Source organism: Pavona decussata, unplaced genomic scaffold (genome assembly GCF_977016875.1).
Source record: "Pavona decussata unplaced genomic scaffold, jaPavDecu1.1 SCAFFOLD_516, whole genome shotgun sequence".
NCBI classification, from domain to species: Eukaryota; Metazoa; Cnidaria; class Anthozoa; order Scleractinia; family Agariciidae; genus Pavona; species Pavona decussata.
Window position 1 is genome coordinate 83,297 of NW_028145828.1, and position 23,227 is coordinate 106,523.

Genomic DNA, 23,227 nt, shown 5'->3' on the forward strand with positions numbered 1-23,227 from the left:
AAAATTGGCCGACTAATCTGTACTTTTCTGTAGTACTGGCTCTTGCTACTAAGTCTGTCGATATAATCCTAATTTGAAAACCTGGATCATTGTAAAAGCAAATTTCAGGGTTTTGATTGGTCTATCAGCCATGCTATATTTAGTAAATAAACCCCTTCTGGCGGTTGGTATATCGGAGGATAGACTGATAGATTCTACGAAAAACTAAACAGTTGGCCGAGAAGCCATTAATTTCCGCGCGTTTTCATTGGATATACCTCATCACGTGGTACATAATTGGGCAGTGGTTTGATAACAGTCACACCATTTTATTGAACGAGAAAAAACGAATAAAGGACGTCACAGTCTCTTTTTCATTAATCATACTTTTAGCAAAAATTGTTGGTCATGTGAATCAGATTAAAAAAGCTATCATGGTTTTCGGTTTCGCGAGCGAAAGGTTTTGAGAGTTGTTGCCTAGATAATGATATTAATAATCGTTTTAGCAAAATCATAAGTCGTTCTCGTGAACCAAAGGTTTAAGGTTTGTTTCCCTGATATTGCTATACCAAAGTTCAAAACTACTGTAACTGACCGCTTAACAACTTTTTTTTTACCACATTTGGGAAGGAAAAATAATCGCTTATGTCTTTCTGTGTTACTTACGACAATGCCACAATTGTATCTTACTCTTGGATATAAAGTGGAAGTCAGTCAATCAACTACAGTCTTCCAACTGAGACAGTAAATCGCCTGCACAGAGTAGCTTCTATTCTAGATTTACAAAATAATACTGAGGTTGGCGTATACATAAGATTCCCATCAGCGCTAAAAGTTTGTAAGGGAAAGCTGATTCCAGTCAAGAAGGCAAGCGCTAGTTCTAAGTAGTAATTAAAATGACTGTCATTTGAGTAATTGCTCTTCAGCATTTTCTCCAGGTTAGAGAGAATCCCTCACGGATAATAATTCAAAGTAAAGGGCTGACTTGCTCTTAGAAATGTTTTGGTTTGGTCATTACGTTCCAACTTCGATGGTTATACTCTTCCATAGCACTTCAATTTTCCTAGTGTGTGGAAACCTTGGTGGCCGCTACCAGTATCTCCAAACCTGAGCTGTTTAACTGGAAGACGTGTCTTGTCAGTGAGGAGACCGCTGTCTTCACGCCATGCATTGTCATCAATATCACAGTTACAACCATAACGGGAGCCTGCACATGAGTTGGTCATCCCGCATGCGCACTTACCACTAACAGATGCTCCTCCCCAGTACGTCATCTTGGTAGAATCACGTGACACCCACCAGCCCATTCCATGTCGGAACAGCCTAGAATGGAAACACTCGTACTTGATGAACTGTTCACAGTGTGAAGAGACTCTGGTGAGACTCGCCAGTTGAGACAGACTCGCTCCTGTGTAGTGAATATCACGTGAGTAGCTGCCTTGACCGCCCCAATAGTAGCCATTATACACGTACGTTCTGTTTTCACTGTCGTGACTGATGACTGTCACACCAACTCCATTCTTGTCAGTCATGTCGCAGTGGACTGTAAATGGTGCCAGACCTCCTGTGCCATCTGGATCAATGACGTAATTTCCGCTTACACTGCTGACATATTTCCTTACCACAGAACAGGAAGTAACAACTGGGGAATTGATTCTGACTTTAGCTTCTACTGTTGTCAGTGCGTTAGTCGCTCTACAGGTATAATATCCCTCGTGAGATTTCTTGATGTCTTGAAGAACCAGTGTTCCAGTCCACAAAACATTTGAATTTGCAGGAAGTGAAGACTTGCCATCCTTTGTCCAGTTGATTGTAGTTCTCAGGTCACTCTCGGCCACACACGGCAGACGGAGGATTGAACGAATCACAGGAGTCACTTCTTGAGGAGGGCGGACTTTGAATCGCAGACGAGAAACTACCGTGAGTTGAGCCAAGGCTGTTGCTGATCCCAAAATATTCTCTGCCTTACAGATGTATGTTCCTCTGTCTTTCTTTTCCACTTTGTAGATCGTTAGGTTTCCTTTCATCGCCTCAGTTCTATCTTTTGGCAAACCCCCAAATGGTTTGGACCATGTGATGTTCGGCTGCGGCTGACCGGTAGCATTGCAGACGATGGTGAAATTTTGTTGTTCATGTACCCAGACGTCCTTGGATGACAACAAAACCTGAGGGGTGACTGTCAAAAAACAAAAGATAAAAATCGATTGTACAGAATATAGTTTAATAAGATTCACGATAAGGTTGATTCACTGATCAGGGCTAACGAGTGCATATGCAGCGAGAAAATTGCTCCGATAAAGAAAAAAATCAGGTTAATCCACAACCATACACAGGTCGCTGGTACAATACTGCACACTGCCGGGAGGGGGTGTGTGTAGTTTGTTGCGAGCCAAAGGTTACACAAGGGTTCCCCTATCGGTAATATTTTAGTGCCCGTGCCTAGGTTTTGACCGTGAGTCTTGTGACGACATAACAGTGACAAGGCTTGTCCGCGGAAAACGAAGGCTTGTGTCTCGTTGTTTACTTAATTTTTGATCAAATTATGATGCTATACAAGCTTTTATATCCCTCTTTGGATTCCTGTGGTCAATCTGAAGCATTCAAATTACTCGCATTTTAATCGATATACCTGTTGTCATAGTAATTACATTGCAATTAATAGCAACGCAAAACCAGATTCTAGAAAATATCAGAAGAAACGGCGCAGGGGAAGACAAAAGCGTACTGAATAACTTACATTGCACACTAAGTTTCGCTGCAGCGTTGACGCTTCCCAACAAGTTTTCAGCTCTACAGCTGTAAACTCCGTCGTCTCCAGGTCTAACGTCCTTCACAATCAGAGCGCCACTGGGCTCAATACCGTGACGTCCAGCCGGTAGTGAAGAATTCAGCTTCGACCACGTGACCTTTGGAGGTGGATTACCATGTGCTGTACATTTCAAGATGGCTGTTTGACTTTCATTGGCTCTCGTTACAACTGGACGCTGCACCAGAGAAGGAGCCGAGATGGACTGGCCAGGCTCACCTTTGGCGCCTTTCATTCCCGGTGGGCCCCTTGGTCCCGCGGGACCAGGCTCACCCGGCACTCCGAGATCACCTTTTATCCCCATTGTTCCTTGAGGCCCTACTGGTCCGTGTTTCCCAGGGGGTCCTTCTGGCCCGGGTCTCCCTGGGGGACCTTGTCTCCCTCGGGTTCCGGGTCTCCCTCGTCGTCCTGTGTTACCCTTTGGTCCTGAGCGGCAGAGCGTTTCATCTCTGGCACAGATTTGGTTTACCAGCAGACGAAGCTCCTGTTTGATCAGCAGTTTCACTTCAAAAGCTGTTTGGACAGATTGCTGTGAATCATCGGGTGAAGCGCGTTTTTGTCTTGATCTAGTGCCTTTATCCCCTTGAAAATTTAAAATTAATATCAAAAGGTGTAAACAAACTTAAAATACGGACAGGAATACTGAGAAGGATAAACTGACACATCTTTACTAAAACCGAGCCAAGGTTAAAATATTTGAAACGCTATCTTGGCTGAGAGCCACAATTCTTCTTTATGAACAAGAAGCCCCCAATGGCATTTTCACAAGATGCTTAATGTAGCCCCATTTATTCCCCATTGTATGCTTCGCAGATTTTTAGAAACTATCCCCCTACGCCATTGAAATAATTGAATGGTTTTATTCAGAGAGACTGCGTGATACTTTATCGTTGAGTTATTGGAAATCATACTGGAAATTACTCTGCAATAACGTCATGACTCCGCTGGGTACAGATAAGCCGATCTAAATTACGTTTACTATTGAAAAATAATCAATGTAGAAACAGTTTCTGTCTCCAAATTAACGGTGAAAACGTAAGGATCAAAGCGTCCGTATAAAGCACGAGGTATTCTTCTTACCAAATGCTTTCTGTAGTTAGGTTAGTAGTTAGGTTCTCACTTAGCAATCTGACAACCCAGTTACAAACTGGTCTGGCTTCCTTCGCATTGAATTATTCGATCTGTTGGTCAAGCGTCATTTCTTTGCTGGACTCTCCAATTTCCACCGTTTAAACTGTCGAGTACTACTTAGAAGTTTTTATTTCGATTTACCGCTTGAAAAGGTTTGTTTTCTTTCTGAATCGGCAGATCAGAGTCTTTTAAAAATTCATACATGTGGCCGCCATTGAAAAACAACCTTTCAAATGATGATTTGCTTTGACGTTACAGAGGTAGGGATGAGTGGGTCCCCTCCCTCGTGATATACGCGGCGAAAATGGATTTTGATTGGGCCGTTTCTGTTGAAGACAATCAGAACAATAGATCCCTTCCAGGAGAGAGCAGAGTTTAATGCATAAACAAGATGCTCCCAAATGGATTTTACACGGAATGCTTAATATAACCCCAGATTTTTAAAAACTGTCCTCCCTTCGAAATTGAAATAATTGATTGGTTTTATTCAGAGAGACTGCGTGATATTTTATCACTTGAACTGGTCTGCCTTCCTTCGCGTTGAATTATTCGATCTGTTTATTAAAGCGTAGTTTCTTCGCTGTGAACTCTCCCAATTTCCAACGTTTAAACTGTCGAGTACTACTTAGAAGTTATTATTTCGATTTACTGCTTGAAAAACGATTGTTTTCTTTCTCAAAACGGCAGATCAGAGTCTTAAATTCATACATGTGGCCGCCATTGAACGAAAAAAACCTTTTAAATTATGATTTGCTTTGACGTCACACATGTAGAGATAAGTGAGTCCCTCCCTCGTGATATACGCGCTGATAATAGATTTTGAATGGGCTGTTTTTGTTGTAGACAATCAGGACAAGAGTTTCCTTCTGGGAGAGGGCAGAATTTAATGTAGGTTTAATGAATATATCAAATGATGATTTGACGTCACACAGGAAGGGATGAGTGGGTCCCCTCTCTCGTGATATGTGCCTAAATAATAGATTTTGATTGAGGCGCTTCTGTTGAAGACAATCAGGACAATACATCCCTACTAGGAAGGGACATATTTTAATGAATAAATTAATGTGCAGATTTGTGGCTACGATGAAGAAAAAAAAGACACCCGACCCAAACCTAGACAAGGCCTGCCCTGCGGGTATTCCGTGTAATTAATGTGCAGATTTGAAGCTACGAGGAAGAAAAAAAATACGACGAAGATACCAAGCCCAATTTTAGACACGGCCTGCCCTGCGGGCATCCCGTGTAATAAGAACGACAAAGTTTAAATTTGGGTTACAAATGTTTGCACAACTGTGTGAAAAAGTAAACCGACTTTAAAGACAACCAAGAATGCCGAACGTTTTTTAAATGTCAGCGACAGGAGCGTATTTACCTCTTGTTTCCCGCCAATGACCTTGTGAATGGCTGTCTTTGTCATTTTGCCATCTTTCGTAATTCTGCTGTACTTTACGAAGGATTTGTGTCTGTAACTGATCACATGTTGTTACTGAGTGTGACATCAGTCGATAATGTTCTTGTATTCTGAGTTCCACGTGAATAAGTGCGATACAACACACAACAGACAACAGCAAGCCAGACATGGAACACAAGCTGCGGAATCTGTCTGTACGCTTCTCGTCTTGATCTTGTTTTATCATTGTTGTCGCGACTGCCACAGAAAATTTCTCAATTGATATATTTTCAGAGGACTTTTTTTGTGTTCTTTGCCGGCCTTGAGACCAGTTCACTGTGGTGTAGTTCGTGCTTAGGATATGTTAGTCCTTTCCTTTCGTGCGAGGTTCATTGATTAACTTCTAAGGATCCACAATATATATCAAATCGTGTTTTGGCTTGTTCTGTAGATTCAGTGTCATAGGAAGTATATCATTTTACTGAGGTCAAACGAGTTCACTAGCAAAGAAAACAACTGTCGGATTACACTTTTATCACGTCACTGTAAAATATCTGTTGAAATTTAAAGGTAATTTGTCATTTATGAACGGTGATTTCCCATTCAGAAGTTTGAAGGGTTAAAGACCGATGCGGTATTTCCCTTTTAGTATTTTGAAAAGGTCATCCATCTGACAATTTTTCAGTTTCAGTTTCCGTTTATTGTCCTTCAATGGTGGTTCTTACTTTTCAGTCTGTGGATGAAATCCTAAAAATTAACCGACTAAGCTGAATTCTGTGTTCTTCTCTCTCTTTTCTGTACCATGACGGCCGAGAAATAATGGTTATTAAATCTTCTTGTGGTCGTTCTTGCAAAATGAAATCAGGAAGACATAGCTAGTTTCTTGGTTGCTTTTTATTAAACAATTATTCCATTTGAGCTTTTTGTATACGAGATAATTACAGTTAACGAAGCGCAAAGCGCTTCATTAGCTGTATATAATCTCATATCCAACGCGAGCTCTAGGAATATTTCTTTAATAGTGACCATTTAATGAAAACTTTTGGCCAGTACTCAGGCTTGTTTAATAAAACCTTTTACACTCTTAGTTTATAAGCTGAGCCGTTCGCGGCTGGACACGGACACAAAAAGAAGCTCAATGAAGAAATCCAACACTAGTTATAGTTCAACAATAATGATCAGTGTAAGGGTCTTCTATCAATGTTTCTTGTTCTCGTTTTCTGTATGACCGTGTAATAACAAGGGTAAACGCTTTATTATCGAATCTCTTTACTGTGGCCAATTTACCTTTAGTTATCAACTCTGTTGATAAACCAAACATTCGTTTCTTCTCCCCACCGACGCAGCACCACAGTTTCTTTAGAAACCCCAGTCCTTTCTGTGGTGCGGTTTGTTATGCTGTGCGTAGGTGGTTATAAGTTTTGTATCTGTGGATTACGTTCTCTGAAGTGTAGTGATTTTTAACATCTGTTGTTTTCTTAACAGCTCAGCTCTAATGGTGAAGACATCAAGACTGTAGCCATGTGATTTTTTCAGCTGCTTCTAAAAGTGGCCAATCACGCCGCATTATTGGCGCCCACTGTTAAACAAACACTGGACGAACAAGAAAAGGTAGGTTCCAGCGGTCAAACAAAAAAGGCGGTTTACAATTGATTTGCAAAATACCATTCTTTAAACTTATCGTAGCTATAGAAAACACGAATGGCTCTGCTGTTGACGGTAATTCATCGAGTTTCCTTGAATCATTTTTTTCCCTCAGGCTAAAGATCTTTGTTTACACGTGTTTGCCAGATATCCCGAGTTTTCAGGTTGCACGGAGATGTCGTCTTTTGAATTGCTGTATGATCCAAAGTACTGTGGCAAAATGAAAGTACTAGAAAAAACTAATGGGAATGTTCCACGAGGAACGCAGCAAAGTACTTCCAGTTTTCACGATCAACACAGGTTTGTATATCAAAGCGAATACATGAAGCATTTAAAGTTGAAGGCTAGCTGTTCAATCTAGTGAGGCGTATAAAATTTGAAGAGTGTTCAGATTTTGGTGATTTGGTATGATATAGGAGGAAAAGAATCAATTAAGCAAAAAGCTGGGTAATGCGTCTGGATATTTACAAATCAGTTTTATTTTTTGCAGCTTTTTGAAGGGGAAATAACTAAAAGATTGAAAATATTGGGGGAGCAGGGATGGCGGAGTGGTGAGAGCACTTGCCTCCCACCAGAGTGGCCCGTGTTCGGTTCCTGGAGTTGACGCCATATGTGGGCTTAGTTTGTTGTTGGTTCGCGTCTCAGCTCCGAGGGTTTTTCTCCAGGTACTCCGGTTTTCCTCGCTCCAAAAAAACCAACATTTCCAAATTCAAATTCAACCTGGAAACAGTGAGCGAAAAGCCACTCTGTGGTTGTGCCATTGAAATTACCATTTACTTATTTTATGTTTTCTATTTTACTGCGTTCGACGGAGAAAGGACGCACTCCCAATACAGATTGGAGTCAAGATTGTATGGGACAACGTTTATTCAATTAACGGATCTCTGGCACCCCCCGCAGATTGTGCAGGGGCGGATGACATCACCACCAACTTGGCAAAGGAGAGAGAGCCTGGGATCGCGATCTTCGAACTCACTTCCTAATGTTTGATTATTACTTGTGTTATTTTATATCGTATTGTAACACCTTCTAAACAAGACCTGTAGTAAAGTGGACGAATCGCCGCCATCCACATTTAAGTGACGCAAACGTCAGACAAGCGATTAACTTAGCTATCAGTATCATTTACCTTTTTTTCTGCTTCTCGATATTCTAAAAGAATTTGTGATCAGTAAAGGACTGGTATATAGCCGGTTGGACAGAATAACCAAACCTGCTGACAGAACACGCCTTGTGCGAGACTTCAACCTCGACCCCCGTATCTCTCTTTGTTTGATTTCCACTAAGGCTGACCAGAGGTCTGGGACTGAACTTTACTGGAGCCAATGTGGTGATCATATTTGACCCAAACTGGAATCCATCCAGCGATTTACCAGCCCAGGACAGGTGAGTGAAACGATTAATGTGAACAGTGATAAAATTACCTAAAAATGTTCTCGCCCAACGTGTGTCTCGCCTGCCCAAACCTGATTTATATCAATGCAGGTGATAAACAAGGCCAACTTTTAGCGCGAGCTTCGCTTGAATTCCCGGTTACTTACATTAATACAAGACTATTGAAACAAACACCTGTGTTGGATAAATCTGGCCACAATTGTGGCAGGTTTAATAAGATCAAATGTAACAGAAACACAACACAGCGATATATGTAAAAATCCATTAATAAGTAACTGATACAAAGTGGGGCGACAAAAACACGCCAAACAACTAAACGAATATAACAAGAAGGAAATTTAAACAAATATTAGATAGTAATAATAATCCGTTGGTAGGAGAAGGGGAAGGAGGCGGGTAAGATTTTACTCCAAGGTGATCTTTCCTTATCGATGACAAAGGAGAGAAGGAAGAATAGCATTGAAACTAGACGTAATATACCCGAGACAACGCCCCCATATCCCATTGGCTAGATTTGGCGTACCTGGTACAGCCTTACCCAACGGATTATCATGTGAGCACCATGCCTTGCTATAAATTACATTGTGTCTAGCATAATGTCTGGTTTTATATCAATGCAGGTGATAAACAAGGCCAACTTTTAGCGCGAGCTTCGCTTGAATTCCCGGCTACTTACATTAATACAAGACTATTGAAACAAACACCTGTGTTGGATAAATCTGGCCACAATTGTGGCAGGTTTAATAAGATCAAATGTAACAGAAACACAACACAGCGATATATGTAAAAATCCATTAATAAGTAACTGATACAAAGTGGGGCAACAAAAACACGCCACCAGCCACATCTCTGTGGCTGAAGCCCCACAAAACCACGAAAGAAGCAAAGCTCGCGTTTAAAGTATAAAATTGTAAAATATATCAACAATGAAACTGCAGCCCTTGTCTGAACAGTGACATTGAGCGTCTATAAAGTAAAATAATACTTAATTACTAAATGCGTGAAAAAAGGTGATAACATCCAGCTATAAAATAGATATCGACAATGCAACTGCAGCCCTTGTCTGAACAGTGACATTGAGCGACCAGAAAGTAAAAACGTACTAAATTACTAAATCCGTGAAAAATTTGCTAACATGATAACCACCAGTTATAACATATAGATATCGACAATGAAACCGCAGCCCTTGTCTGAACAGTGACATTGAGCGTCAAGAAAGTAAAATTGTACTTATAATCCAATAAAAAAAAGGTGATAATATGATAACATCAAGCGATATCAACCGACCACCACTTGTCTGACCTATGTTGCAATAACTTTAAGGCACGAAATAGTGTAACAGGTAAAATTAGGATATAAGAACCTGCAAATAAGCAGCCCAATGTCTGACCTTCTAAGCAGGCATTACCACTAAAGGAATTCTGCATTACGGTAGGAAACAGTGTGGGGATGAAATTCGAGCAAGTAGCAGCCCAATTGCCTGACCTACTTACCAAATGTCAACACCTATGTAAAGTATTCAATTAGCGTAAAGAATTTCCGACCTCAAATAAACTTTGCATGCGTCTGATTTCCACCGACCAAGAGCACGGATTTGCGCATCAGAATATCCTCTGTCCGCCGCATGACACGCGCCACCGATACGAAAGCTATGGCCCTTGTAACGACTTGCGTCTAAACCACAATACGATAAGCACTGTTGAAGGGCGATATGGAATTGGTGAACAGAAATGGAAGTTTGATCAGCATGGCAAAAAAGCGGGCCAGGCCGATCCCCCCTAACCCTGCAGTATTGGAAAAAAGCTGTCACTGGGCAAAAGGGGGAAGAAACATCCCGTGCAAGTAAAATGTCAAAAGGGTGCCGACTGGCGTTGTGCTTATATTCATGAATAGTAATCTTCGCTCCCTGCGGCGGGCCATCAGGGTCAGTACCAAACGAGAATGTCAAATCACTGTACTGAATGACGGAACGCACGAATCGCGTGCTCTTGGTAGCCAGTTCACCTATACGGAAAAGGCCGTAAAATGCTACGAGGAACATCGCCGAAAACAGAGAACGCTGAAATGCCGAAGAGTTAGAGAAGCTAAGAGAACGAAGTAGCTCATGCAAAATAGGTCGAGTAATGGGCAGACGGATGTCCAAAGGCTGCTGACGGCTCAAAGCTGTCGACAGCTTTTCAACAAGAAACGATTTTGTAGGATCATGCAAACCTTTAATATTGTGTACATAGGAAATAGCAGAAAGATACGATTTGATAGTCGAAGATGCCAATTTTTGAAAAGAAAGATATGAAATAAAAAGAGGAATACAAGTTGGAGGCAAAGGTAACTGAGGGTCTGCACAACCATAAAATTGCGCATAAAATTGGCGAAATACGACCCACGCACGCTGGTACATACGTCGAGAACCACTAGTTAAGGAGGAATGTAAAAGACCTTTTAACTGAGCGCCCAACTCTTCGGCATTAGGTTCTCGGGAACTGTTGTCGGTAACTCGTCGGTGTCTGGCGAAAGTTCCTTGAACTTTGCGACCTGGGAACGTGAAATATAATCAGCACGAGCATTGGCTAACCCTGGAATATGGCGGGCGCGAAAGAAAATGTTATGTCTAAGGCAGCTTAACACTAAGTCCCTTAACAGTACCATAATACCCTGGTGTTTGGATGTCTGGTTATTGATAATTTCGACAACAGCGGCATTGTCAGAGAAAAATATGACACATTTATCTGTCATAAGAGACCCCCAGATGTGAATTGCAAGGACAATAGGAAAAAGTTCTAAAAGCGCGATGTTATAAGTTTTCCAAGTGTCCGGCCAAAGGCCATGAAACCAGTGGCTAGCAAAAACTGCCCCAAAACCGATTGATCCCGCCGAATCCGTATATAACTGTAGGGTCTGGGATGTTTCCCAAAAGTCACTGAAGAAAAAAGAGCGCCCATTAAAATCTTCTAAAAATCTAAGCCAGAGCATAATATCCGACTGAGCTCCCCTCGACAGATGAATGTGATGATGAGGCTTTTTAACACCTTTTGTAAGATCTATCATACGGCGAAGAAAAGCTCGGCCGGGAACAACCACGAGACACGTAAAATTCAACAAACCTATTAAAGACTGAAGTTCTTTTAGGCGAACGGAGCGCCGGGCTTGAAAATCCTGTAACATCGCACGACATTTAAGCAGCTTTTCCTCTGGGAGGCGCGCCTCTTGGCGAACAGAATCTAGCGTGATTCCCGCAAACTGCAACACAGTTGCGGGGCCGACTGTTTTCTCTGGGGCTAAAGGAACGCCCAAGTAATTACACATTGTAAGAAAATTGTTCAGGTCAGACCGACACTGTTCTTCGCTTTTGGCTATAAACAGGAAATCATCTAAAATATGTAAAACTGCACAAGCACCGAGATGATTCACAGACAACCACTCGAGAGCCGTGCTAAACGATTCGAATATAGCACAAGAACTTGAAAGCCCCATAGCGAGACATCTATCAAAATAATACATGTTATCCCATTTCATACCAAGCAAGGAATAGTCAGCAGGGTGAATAGGGATTATACGGAAAGCAGATTTAACATCTGTTTTGGCCATAAAACAACCTTTACCCAAACGTCTCAAGAACTTTGTCGCATCCCCGACAGATGCATATTGCACTGTAGAACAATAATCAGGAATGAAATCATTAACTGAAGAACCGTTGGGGAAAGATAAATGGTGTATCATTCGAAACTCGGATGGATCTTTTTTAGGAACAAGGCCCAATGGGGAGCAACGAAATTTGGAAAAGGGTGGAGTTGAAAACGGTCCGACAATTCTCCCTGCATCACATTCCTTGCGTAATTTAGCACTAGTGATCTCTGGTTGCTCCAAGGCACTTCTAAGATTAGGACAATCAGACGCAAAACGCTCACCAACATAATTAACCCTAAAACCGCAACGAAATCCCTCAACAAGAAATTGTGTTAAAATTGTATCGTACCCATCGAACAAGAATTCAAGCCGATCAACGCTTACTGGTGTGACCGGTTTGCTGTGCAGAGCCCGCTGCTTGAGGGATATCTCGCTTGCCTTTTGGACCTCTGGATTTGGTTGAAGGAGCGGAGCATTGCCCTCCTGGGTGTTTCTCACCACATTTGTAACACACGTGCTCGAATTGGCACCCTGAGCAGTGTTTACCGGCTTGAAAAGCCCAGCACGTGCCTCTAGGGAATCTTTGAGAACGAAAACGTTTGTTGGTGGGCGTTTGCGTTTGCGGTCGGCGAAAAGTATTAGACGCCCTTAACCACAATTCCCAGTGAATCTGATCCCACGGATATTGTTCTGGCGACGATTGCCTCAAATAGCGAAATTACTCATCGTACCAATGCCAATCACCCGCCTTTGAAGCCAGGTCCCGCACCACCTCACAGTATTTCATCAACTGTGCCGTTTTGTTAGAAATTCGTTCCGAATACACAGAAACAAATATGGTAAAGGCAGAAACCCACTGGGAGATAGTTGAAATTCGCTTGGAAGTGTGGTAGGGCTCAAGCGTCAGTGACGGTTGACTCGATGAACCTAATGACGGGGACATTGCTAAAAAATATTTCCCCTCGTCTTGAGGTGAATCGGACAATAAGGTCGCGAAATTAATGTACTCATTCGCCCAAATTTTTGCTTTGACCTTGGAACTAACCCTAGTCGTAAGAGGTACTGAAACACTGGTAAAGAGACTCTGTGGTCGGGGATCGTTAACATTAACTAAGCTATTCAGATGATTAAATGCACCTTCATCAGTTCCTGATTGACCATTGGTCGTCGTGATAGCAATCACTTCGTCCTCCACCGTCTGGTCAACAAGTGTAGGGGCATCTGGCGTTGGGGCGGGCTGGTTTTCCTGGTTGCCGGCGCCAATAAGAGAAGCCAGATTTGCCGGTGAAAAGGCTGTTTTTATGGCCTGGCTTAAAACTGCCGAGATAGTGGAGGAAATGGCTCCAACATCGACTGATACTGTGCCACGCGAGTTGTCCTTTGGCGGCGCAGTGGTGACAACCTCGCGCTCTTCAGCAGGTTGTAGCCTCCCTCGTCTGGCTCTTTTATTAGGCCGAAGTGGTCTTGCTACCGGGGCTGCACGCTTTTTCGGAGGCATTATGGTGAAACTAAGAAACTGGCAGAATAACGAATAACACAGTGATAGACTATTTCGCAACGTAACAAAGACAGACAGTAGGTGGCCCGGCAACATAACCCACCATTGTTGTCTAGCATTCCTATTAGAGTGGCGTGTTAAACAGCTTAAGAGAGGTCACCGTTCAAGATATGGACAGTAATCAAAGAAAACAAATCAGGATAACAAAAAAAAAATTGAGTTTAACTGAATGAAAAATGAAGCAGTACAACATGCAGATAACCAAGTTCCATAACCATGAGGTGCATAATCACTATGACCGAGTGCATTGGCCACACCCCAAAAAGGGGCTGACAAAATTGTACACTCAAAACGGTAAAGCGTAAGCACAAAAATAAACATAACCAAAGCCGCATAATCAACACGATATCATGTACATCGTGATTGAACAATAGAACAAGCCTGCTGTACCATGGGAAATAAAATTCCCTTTAACATTTGAACAAATAGCAAGGCTGTTTTAAACAAAGCAATGGGCTTGGCAAAGAACAATAGCAGGGAACTGGCAATGGAAGTTAAAAAGAAGTACTGCAATTAAACAAATGAAACTCAACGAGCCATAAAAAGCCGTCTACATCTAAGAACCGCGCCCCTCAAGCTACGAAAGTACTTATAATTGCCTCGGTTATTTAAATGTACACCGTCACGGGCAAGAAAACGAGACTTGGCACGCCAAAAACCTCGGTGACGCCAATAAATTGTATATGGTAGCAGCTCCAAGACTACTGTAAGATAGTGTGAGTGTAAATTGACCTGCCTCTTAAACGAAGGAGTATTATGCCTATGGAGGGTTTGGCAGACACAAATCACTTCGACACCGTATGACTCATGAAGCAATCGACACAAGTCTTCGATTGCCGTGCCCGTTTCAACGGCCGAAGTGTTGGGAAGGTCATTAGTACCTAACTGTAAGACAACCACGTCGGGAGCGAACTCCTCGACAGCACAAAGGTCAAACTTTGTAGTTTTGAAAACAGTTCTCCCTCCAATCCCATGCCATCGGATGACAAGATCACCTGGCACACTAAAGTTTTCTGCGATTTGCGCATTAAAATTACGCAAAAGAAAAGTGTGTAAACGACGAACAAACGAATGTCCGAGAATCAAAACACGTAGTGGCGCCATGATAAAACAAAAATGGTAAATCTTGCCTGAATAAAACGAAGAAAATAAGATTTTACTCCAAGGTGATCTTTCCTTATCGATGACAAAGGAGAGAAGGAAGAATAGCATTGAAACTAGACGTAATATACCCGAGACAACGCCCCCATATCCCATTGGCTAGATTTGGCGTACCTGGTACAGCCTTACCCAACGGATTATCATGTGAGCACCATGCCTTGCTATAAATTACATTATGTCTAGCATAATGTCTGGTTTTTGTTTTCAAACTTTTATCATTCTGTTCCCGGTTGTTCAAAGAGTGTATAACTCTATCCAGTGGATAAATCGCTATCCAGCGAATAAAATGTTCTCCAACCAACACACTTTATCCCTTGGGTAGCGCCTTATCCGCTCTTTGAACAACTGGGGCCTGATGCGTGGTCCTATAATTAACGTAGCTCTTTTAGATCAGCTTATGTGAAGACCGGTGTTCCGTAACACAGAAGTAAAAGCATAAAAAAGTAAAAGAGAAACAGATGGTGGCCACTTTTTTAAGTATGTTTAATTTGATAAGGTAAGAAAAGAGATTAGAGTGCTGATGTTTCGAGCGTTAGCCCTTCGTCTTCGATTCACCCTGAGTTAAAGCTAAACGCTCGAAACGTCAGCACTCGAATCTCCTACTACAGTCGCCTTATTACTTTTAGTTATCAACTCCGTTGACAAGGTAATTTACGGTGGCTTTTTAGGATATAAAACACAACATAAAGTTAATTAAAGAAACAATTAAAACAAACGTTTTCAACTCAGTGTAAAGCGAGTAATTGACAAAAATGTTTCGTTTTTATGTAAAACTCGTTATAGCGGTTCTTTTAGATTGGTTTTTTTTATTGAGGTATTGTAAATGTTTTGTAAAATATCGCTTTGATTTGGATTGTTTTTTATACAGCTAATGGCCTAGCTTTCAATGTGTTTGTTGGTTTTTTCAAGGCGTATTGTATCGGTCAAAGACGGGACGTTCGAGTGTATCGTTTGATATTCTCAGGAACAATTGAAGAAATGATTTACCTCAGACAAGTTTACAAACAGGTTAACTGATGTCCCGTTGCTTACCTTCTAATCCCTTTTCTTTATATTCTTTGATACTATCTTTGTTATATTTAGGAAATTATGCTTCTCCATTTGATCAATCCCATATAAACAAATGTTGTATTACTCAGAATCTAGGTACTTTCTCTTTATTTCAGTATTTATTTAAGACTCTTGCTTACACAAACACCACATCAGTCTCGCTGAATTTCCATTCTGCCGAGATTTCATTTTCCTTGGTTTTGTCTCAGCAACTGGCTAACATTGCTATTAAAGGAAGTAACGAGAGAAGGTATTTCATTGGAGTGGAAGGAGACAAGGATAGAAAAGGCGAGCTGTTTGGACTTGAAAATTTGTTCTCGTACCGTGCGGAAGGTGCCAGTCTGGCCAAGGACATCGCCAAGAGAATACAGAAACTAGAGGCGGGGTATAGAGTCATAAAATACGAAATTGTGCACAAGAAGAAGTGAGAAGACTGCTTAGAGAACGAGGTAAGGGACCTGGTGAGGGGTGGGGACGGGGGATGGTCACCATGTTGTTGATACTTTACGTGAACGAACTACAGCAACGTAACTGGGCAGCTTAGGCGTTTTCCATTGGTTTATAGCCTGGCCACTACCTTAAACAATGATGTCACGATACAAAACATGGATGATAACGTCACACTATCGATTTCGAGATCAAAAAAAATGCCAAATATCGGCAGATGTCGTGCTGATATCGGATCGATTTGGAAAAACTGGTATCAGCCCACCCTCACCAATTATTGTTATTGTAAAGAGAAATTGTTTGTTGATCATCCTAATTTCTTTGTGAGGTAACCGATACCCCGGCGTAAACCAGAAAGAAGATGAAGACCCATATAACCTGGAAGAACTGGCATCGCAGTTTATCGATGATGACAAACCTGCTCTCGCTATCCCCAGCAGTGTCGCTGATAAGCTTGGAAAAGATTTGAACAAGACGTGTGATCAAATGAAAGGGGTAGGAATTGATCAGCCAGAGAGTTTAAGGGTTCTTGACAATGATACAGCAGACAGTCTAACTAGTTTGGAAGCCAACTCCAAAAGCGCTCCGACAAAATTAATGGAATCTTCCAAAAAATCCGTTTCGCGAAGGCTGGTGTCTTTAAAACATTTATTCAGCTATGAAGATGACGTCATTGAACCGCAGTCTAACCAAGAACCATAGTCGAATTAAGGGAGGGGAGAGTGGGGTGGGTTCTGGAACGGTTGATCCCGAAAGGTGATTCCGCCAATTGCGATGGAAGAATCAAGTTTAAACGAAGATGAAGTCTTTGAACTCAGCAGTTCAAACAATTGCTTCACTAAAATTAAGAAAAAGGCGAGGAAGAACGAAAGATCGAGGAAGAGGATTCTGATGAGGGTTTGTTCACCAGATCGAAACAAAAACGAAAATCAGCTAAAGTTGTGGTGACAGAGACGAGCAGAAGGTAGAAGCCGGTTGCGAAGGTGAGGATACTAAAATGTCATGGTACTTATAGCGTGGTTTGCAAGTTAGTGTCGACAGTAATCTCGAGTTTCGTTTCCTTTTTTCTCAACTGAAAATCGCAACTCTTGGGTATGAGTATCCCTGTGATCTGATTGGCTCTCAGCTTCTGGGTTATATTAAAGTACATCTATAAAATATTAGAGATATCAAGCAAGACGAACACGCGAGAGCCGGCGCCAGCCACGTCAAAACGCGTCCCGTGTATTGGGCCTCTTTTTCCAACCTGCGGGACGTCTTTCCACGCGTATGACGATTTTCATGTGTGTTCAAGTGTTTTCGTCACTTGACTGTTCCTGAGTGGAAGAAGGGAGTGCTCGTAGACTTGGTCTAAAGTTTTTCTCCATAATAAAACAACTCGTCACCCTCCCATGCTACTGAAACGCCTTTTTAGACAACATGAGAACGTGTCACTCAGTAGTAGAAAGCTTAAGAGTGTAATTGCGTTGTTAATTTTCCATTCATTTGTCTGTTAATACCTGTGAAAGTCTTCGTAGACTGCAGGGAAAAGTATGACAAATTAAAACGAGGAACCACACTATCTAGCACAGCTAGATCCCTCCAATTTAAACAGAAAACTCTTTTCGATAGTATCTCAAGTTTACAATTCATTGCTTTTCCAGGTTTTAAACCTTTTCTCTTCCAACCTTATATTTTTTGCCGTCTTTGTTCCCTTTTAAAATGACGAATTTTACCATGAAAACGTATTTTAAATACCGTTACAGCTTTTAGTTCGTCTACCTCACACTTGATTGGCTCTGGTTTTTGACACAATGACATCACAAAAATATTGAGTTACAGTGTTGGTGATCTTCTGACTCACACTCTTATAACCATCCTGTTTTTTGCTTGCTCAGGTTTCCTGGAAAGCATGCTCCAAACATCGAAGTTGATACCAAGATTCTATCACCAAAGCGATCGAGAAAGGACAATACAGTTGAGCGAATCCTGGGTGAGTTGTATTACAATCACTTTCAATGTCAGTCGCTTAATCGCGGATCATTTGTGTGTCCGCGGATAAAACATTTTATGAGACCCTGGCAGTGATACGTCACGCTAACGTGAATTTAACAAATCGAATGTGGTTTAACGTTGTCTGCACTCTTATCGACAACGATATTCGTCATCACAGTAGTCGAAATGTTGTGGACTCACGAGGCGCAGCTGAGTGGGTCCACAACAAAATTTTGTCCACTGTGATAACGAATATCGTTGTCGATAAGAGTGCAGACAACGTTAAACCACATTCGATTTGTTTTTTACCACAATATCAACGTCAAAGAAAATTTTTACAATAACTGTCAAAATTTCCGCGCGCTGATTGACGCGAGTAGCGTTGTCTAGACTCTTATCGACAATGGAAAAATAGCCAATCAGATGGCGAGACTAGAAACAATTGTAGTAAAAAAGAGTATAGACCATAGAAAACTGCCGTCGATTTGTATTTTACAATAACATGAAAAAAGTACGAGCGGAATTGGCTATTTTTTTCGTTGAGAAAGCGCGCGCGTAACATCTGACGTCATTTTTATTGTCTGTACTCTTATAGACAATAGCTACGAGCCAATCAGCGCGCAGAAATTTCGACAGTTATTGTAAAAAATAACATATTTTGTGATTTGTGGGGTTTGTAAAAAAATTATACCTGTCTTTTTGTTGATTGTAATTTGTATCATGGCGTTATAAAAGTTGCTTTTCAGTTAACTCACGAGCCGACGCGATGATGAGTCCAGTCAGACATTTTGGCTTTAAAGAGTAAATGTACAGATCGCTTTTTAGCCAATAAGGAGAAACTCACACCCAGTCCTATCAAACGTGCGCTGCACAAATAGTTTTTGACTGACGTGGCGTGCACTGCAAGTAGCAAGGTTGCGTAGTAACTTGACGGTAACTTTCCTGTTTTTCTTTCTAGAATCCTGTGGAGTTCGTTATACGCATGCGAACAAACACATTGTTGGACCAAGTGAAGCGGAAAATCATATGTCTAAACAGGCTTTGCAGGATGTGTTTGAACTCAGGCAGTTTTCCAAGCAGCCTGCAAACTGTTTTCCTGCTTTGGAGGTACAGTAAAACTTCAGATAAAACAATCCCCAGAAAGTCTCCTCATCAAATACACTCAAATTCGATTTTCGTGAAAATCCCCGATGGTCGGTCAAGTCGTTAGTTCCAGACCGCCTAAAATGTTACGATATTTGATGACATTGTCCGAGTATCGGCGACGGCTGATAAACTACAGGTGTTACAGACGCTGTGAACTTTTTTTTGGAGACGTGCAAGAAAGTTCACAACGTTTAGAAAGTTTCAAAAGTTTGGAGGTGCGGTATCGACCCAAACGTAACCCACTCCTCGTTGTTGTTATAAATGTCTCGCTGAAAGGCCATTTCCGAGTTGCTTTCATCCTCATTACAAAAGTAAGGCAAAGTACAAAGCTTTTCATGTGAAAATTAGTTTTGTTTGCATATGAATGGAAAATTATTTTTAAAATAAAAGCTATGGACGAAGCTCCGCTTTCCTAACGAGGTCCAAAGCAGTTCATCAATGACGTATTTGTTTTGTCACAGACAAGCGATGAAAGTGATGACCTTGGTGAGAGCTCTCGGGACACCAAAGCAAAAGAGAATCCAAGAGACCAATCAGAAGTTGGGACAAATTCTGCTAATCCACCGTCACTGAATCGGTCAGACACTACTGCTGCAGAGCCTTTGTGTTAATGTTGTTGAAGGAAAGAAAAATGCCGAAAAACAGGAACTGCTAAGTGTCCTAAATGCAATTGGCCAAGATTGGAAATATGTTAAATGGTTTCACTTAGCTGATCGGAGAAACGAAAAACGAGCTGCCAAATCTCCAAAATATAAAAGACTTTAATCAGGTGTAGGCCATCATTTGTGCCTCAATCCAATATAGTGAGTTTCAACTTGACTCTCATGTGTGTGTACAAACTGAGTTGTAAACCAACAACATTTTTATGAAAATGAACCATTGTCACATCAAAGTGTGCTTCACATTCCTCTCCCAATAATCTGTTTGCAAATTTATTGCCTGATTTTGGACAATCTGTGTTTTCTACAATATCTGTTTCATGTTAATTTATTGGTTTTGCTCGTGCGATCAAACACGCGAAAATAGCGAAGCAAACCAAATTGAAGTCGTTGGCTTACACTTTTGGCTTAAGTATGCGTAATGTAGGACAAAACACATCAGAAAAATAAGGTGACTCAACAGAATAAGAGTCTTAAATGTTTTGCACTGGTATGCGTTAGTATCCAGTCCGTCTCGGTCGATTTCTGTGAAATTATTAAAGCCCCAAGGAGTATTACTACTTCACCCTAGTTAGATGCTAGTCAATCACAACACGATTGGTACTCAGCGTTTTGTTAGATTGTCACAAAGTATTCTCTGAACTCCAAGCTACTCAATTTATCCCACAAGGAAGAGAAAATATGTACAAATGTACCTGTTTAAATAAAGAAGAGGATTGGTCGACCAAACGGCTTTTTTCTACGACTTTTCAGGTCATTGAAAACTGCCGTGACATCACTGTTGAAAGAATTGGTCGTAGTACTGTTTTTGTTGGGTCAACCCCCCGTGCAATTAGTCAGCAACATTTTCGGGAAATGTCGGATCAACTCGGGTTTTCTTCCGAAATCGATCTTGCCAAAGCTGTCGTCGCGAATAGCGTTACTGAAAGGTGGGAGATGTTGAAGCGCTTTTATGTGGACAAAAATTCCGTTTTATCTGCTCTGCCCTGCTTTACAGCTGGTCCAAAGAGGTCTGCGATCGCTGCAGAAAACGAGAGACAAGATTTGAAGCGTGCTAAGCGGTCATTGGAGCAAACTCGAGCAGACGAAAGCCATGAAGTACCTAAGAAGTCTAAAGGAAATTTAAAGAAGCATAGAACGAAAGTGAAATTGCCTGTGAAAGATGAAACTTGTGAAGCAAATCTCGAGATACGTGAAATTCATCGGCTAGACGATGATGATTTGCACGTTAGAAATCAAAGTTGTTGGACACCTTCTTTCAAGAAAAACAAGAAGCAAATTTGAAGAAAAGTAGTCATGTCATTGAAACCAAACATCCTTTCAACGCTGTGAACAGAATCGAAGATGGTGATAGTGATGTAAATTTGAGATACTTTAGAACTGAAGCGAAGGACTGTCAACTTAATCAAAGACATCAACTGCAAGCAGAAGATGAAAACTGTAGTTCATCAGCGTGTGAATGGAACAGGGAACACGCGGTTGAATTTCAAGCTTCATCTGTTGATAATAATTTGGTTATTTCTGTGTCACTTTTGGACGAATTTTTGTCAACTAGTTCTTGTGGAGGTTTTGGGAAAAGTGACAAAGTGGATAAAACTGTGAAGAAAGTAAAAAGTTGTAGAGATAAAAGCAAAACAAACAGATGGACAAGACAGACAAGAAAGATACTATCAAGGAGAAGAAACCTACCTCTGTTCTAGATGAGTCATTTAGGTCTTAAAGTCCGTTCTTTTCTGAACTGATATTCTGTTTATTTTGTTATTCATGAAACGGAATAAGAATACCCAGAGTTTTCTAAAAATATGCGTCGTTTATCCGCCCCGGTTACGATCTGGATATCAGCAAAGGGCGCGGAAAAAGTAAAGGGGGTGATGAAGGAAACCCGCTTTACTACTGGCGGGGGAGGGGTCAATTATTTTAGGGAGGGGTATGAAGAGAAGTGCGTTACTTGCTTCACGGGTTTGGGATTGTAGGAACCGCGTTAAAACGCTATCAGACAGACATTAAAAATGCGTCCACGTTAAAGCGATGGGGGGTTAGATGGCTGTATCACCAAATTATTGTTTGTGCAATAACCGTGGTTTATTTATTGATAATTTCTCCGTTGTTGAGCGGGCGGCATCCTGATAATTTTACAATCTGATTGGTTCCGGGAGCAGGTAGAATATTCCTATCTCTTGATCACCGTAACAGTAAACAAGAACGGGAGCCAGACTCACCCTTCTGTTTGACTATAAATCACCAATTTGCCAAATTTTCGAAGCAGGAACTTCGAAAAAATTTACTGTTATTCGCATTTTTTAAACTTTTGTCTTAAGTTGAAACAGAGGAACAATATGCGCAAAATAAAAAATTATGTATTTCCAGTTTAAATTTCAGGTCTTCTTGAAATTCGTTAGGTTAGGCGCATTTGATCCTATACACATGATAATTTGCGCCATACAAATATTAATTATTAAAAAAAAAAACACGGATCATATGGTACTATACGGTATATTTAGGTTACTTTGGTTGGTGTTGAAGTATGTTTAAGATTTTCTTCTACTTTTATTTTACATGCAGAAGCGAATTAAGCGAAATAGTACGAGAGGAAAGTCCGGGTCTTTCTGTTGTTGGCTCTTTCCAGTTAGTAATCCTTTCTAGAAAATTATTGGTCAAGTGAATCTATTTAAATCCTTATCATTGTGTTTGCTTTCGTGAGCTGAAGGTTTGAGGTTTGTTGCCCTGATATTGCTATAACAAAGCTCAAAACTTCTATCACTGACTTCTTAGCAATAACAAACTTTATTTACCACATTTTGCCTAAGAATTTCTTTGGTATTATTACATGTAATAAATTCGCCTTTATAGTCAAGATAAAGAAACTACAAGACACAATCCTAAGAAACTTAAAATACGTATTGAAACCTGCTAACACTTAGAAAACAACTGAAAAGGTAGAATTTTGTAGAACTAAATGAAAGGCGCACAGCTCAAAGAAAAATAATCGCTTATGTCTTTCTGTGTAACATACGGGAATGGCACAATTGTATCTGTTCTTGCATCTAATTCAGTCAACCTACGTCAGTCTTTCAACTGAGTTAGCGAATCTCCTACATATTCTTGATTTACAAACTATACTGAGCTTGGCTTATATATTACATTCCCATCAGCTCAGTTTGGGGAATTTATAATTTTTGAGCAAGACGGCAAACGCTACTTAATAGCTGTCATTTGAGTCACTTTCACTTACTCATTTTATCCAGATTAGCTGGAGTTACTCA

The 23,227-nt window shown here is 41.0% G+C and overlaps 2 protein-coding genes, 1 long non-coding RNA gene and 1 pseudogene across 3 annotated transcripts in view; 2 read left to right on the forward strand and 2 right to left on the reverse strand.

Annotated features, from left to right (window-relative positions):
• The window catches only part of LOC146450009 (uncharacterized), a 71,187-nt gene extending 48,412 nt beyond the window's left edge, over window positions 1-22,775 (forward strand). The window contains exon 3 of the long non-coding RNA XR_014860425.1: window positions 22,672-22,775. This is a non-coding gene — a long non-coding RNA (uncharacterized LOC146450009). The remainder of the gene's footprint in view (window positions 1-22,671) is intronic.
• LOC146450006 (contactin-associated protein-like 2) overlaps window positions 1-23,227 on the reverse strand; it is a 96,647-nt gene that overhangs the window by 58,751 nt on the left and 14,669 nt on the right. The gene's annotated exons all lie outside the window — the stretch shown is intronic.
• Window positions 16-6,873, reverse strand: LOC146450017 (uncharacterized). The gene is made up of 4 exons (XM_085100900.1): window positions 6,867-6,873; window positions 5,289-5,540; window positions 2,717-3,367; window positions 16-2,155 (listed from the first exon to the last, which is right to left on the reverse strand). The coding sequence occupies exons 1-4, from the start codon at window positions 6,871-6,873 to the stop codon at window positions 1,014-1,016; spliced, it is 2,052 nt and encodes a 683-aa protein (XP_084957026.1). The 3' UTR covers window positions 16-1,013.
• Window positions 13,719-21,251, forward strand: LOC146450018 (uncharacterized; annotated as a pseudogene).

Excerpts from the sequence above, each read along its gene's own strand:
- LOC146450017 (XM_085100900.1), bottom strand. Across the intron at positions 3,368-5,288 it reads TCATTGGCGGGAAACAAGAG|GGGATAAAGGCACTAGATCA; the intron begins GTAAATACGCTC and ends TAAATTTTCAAG. Across the intron at positions 2,156-2,716 it reads AGCGAAACTTAGTGTGCAAT|TCACCCCTCAGGTTTTGTTG; the intron begins GTAAGTTATTCA and ends GTTTTTTGACAG.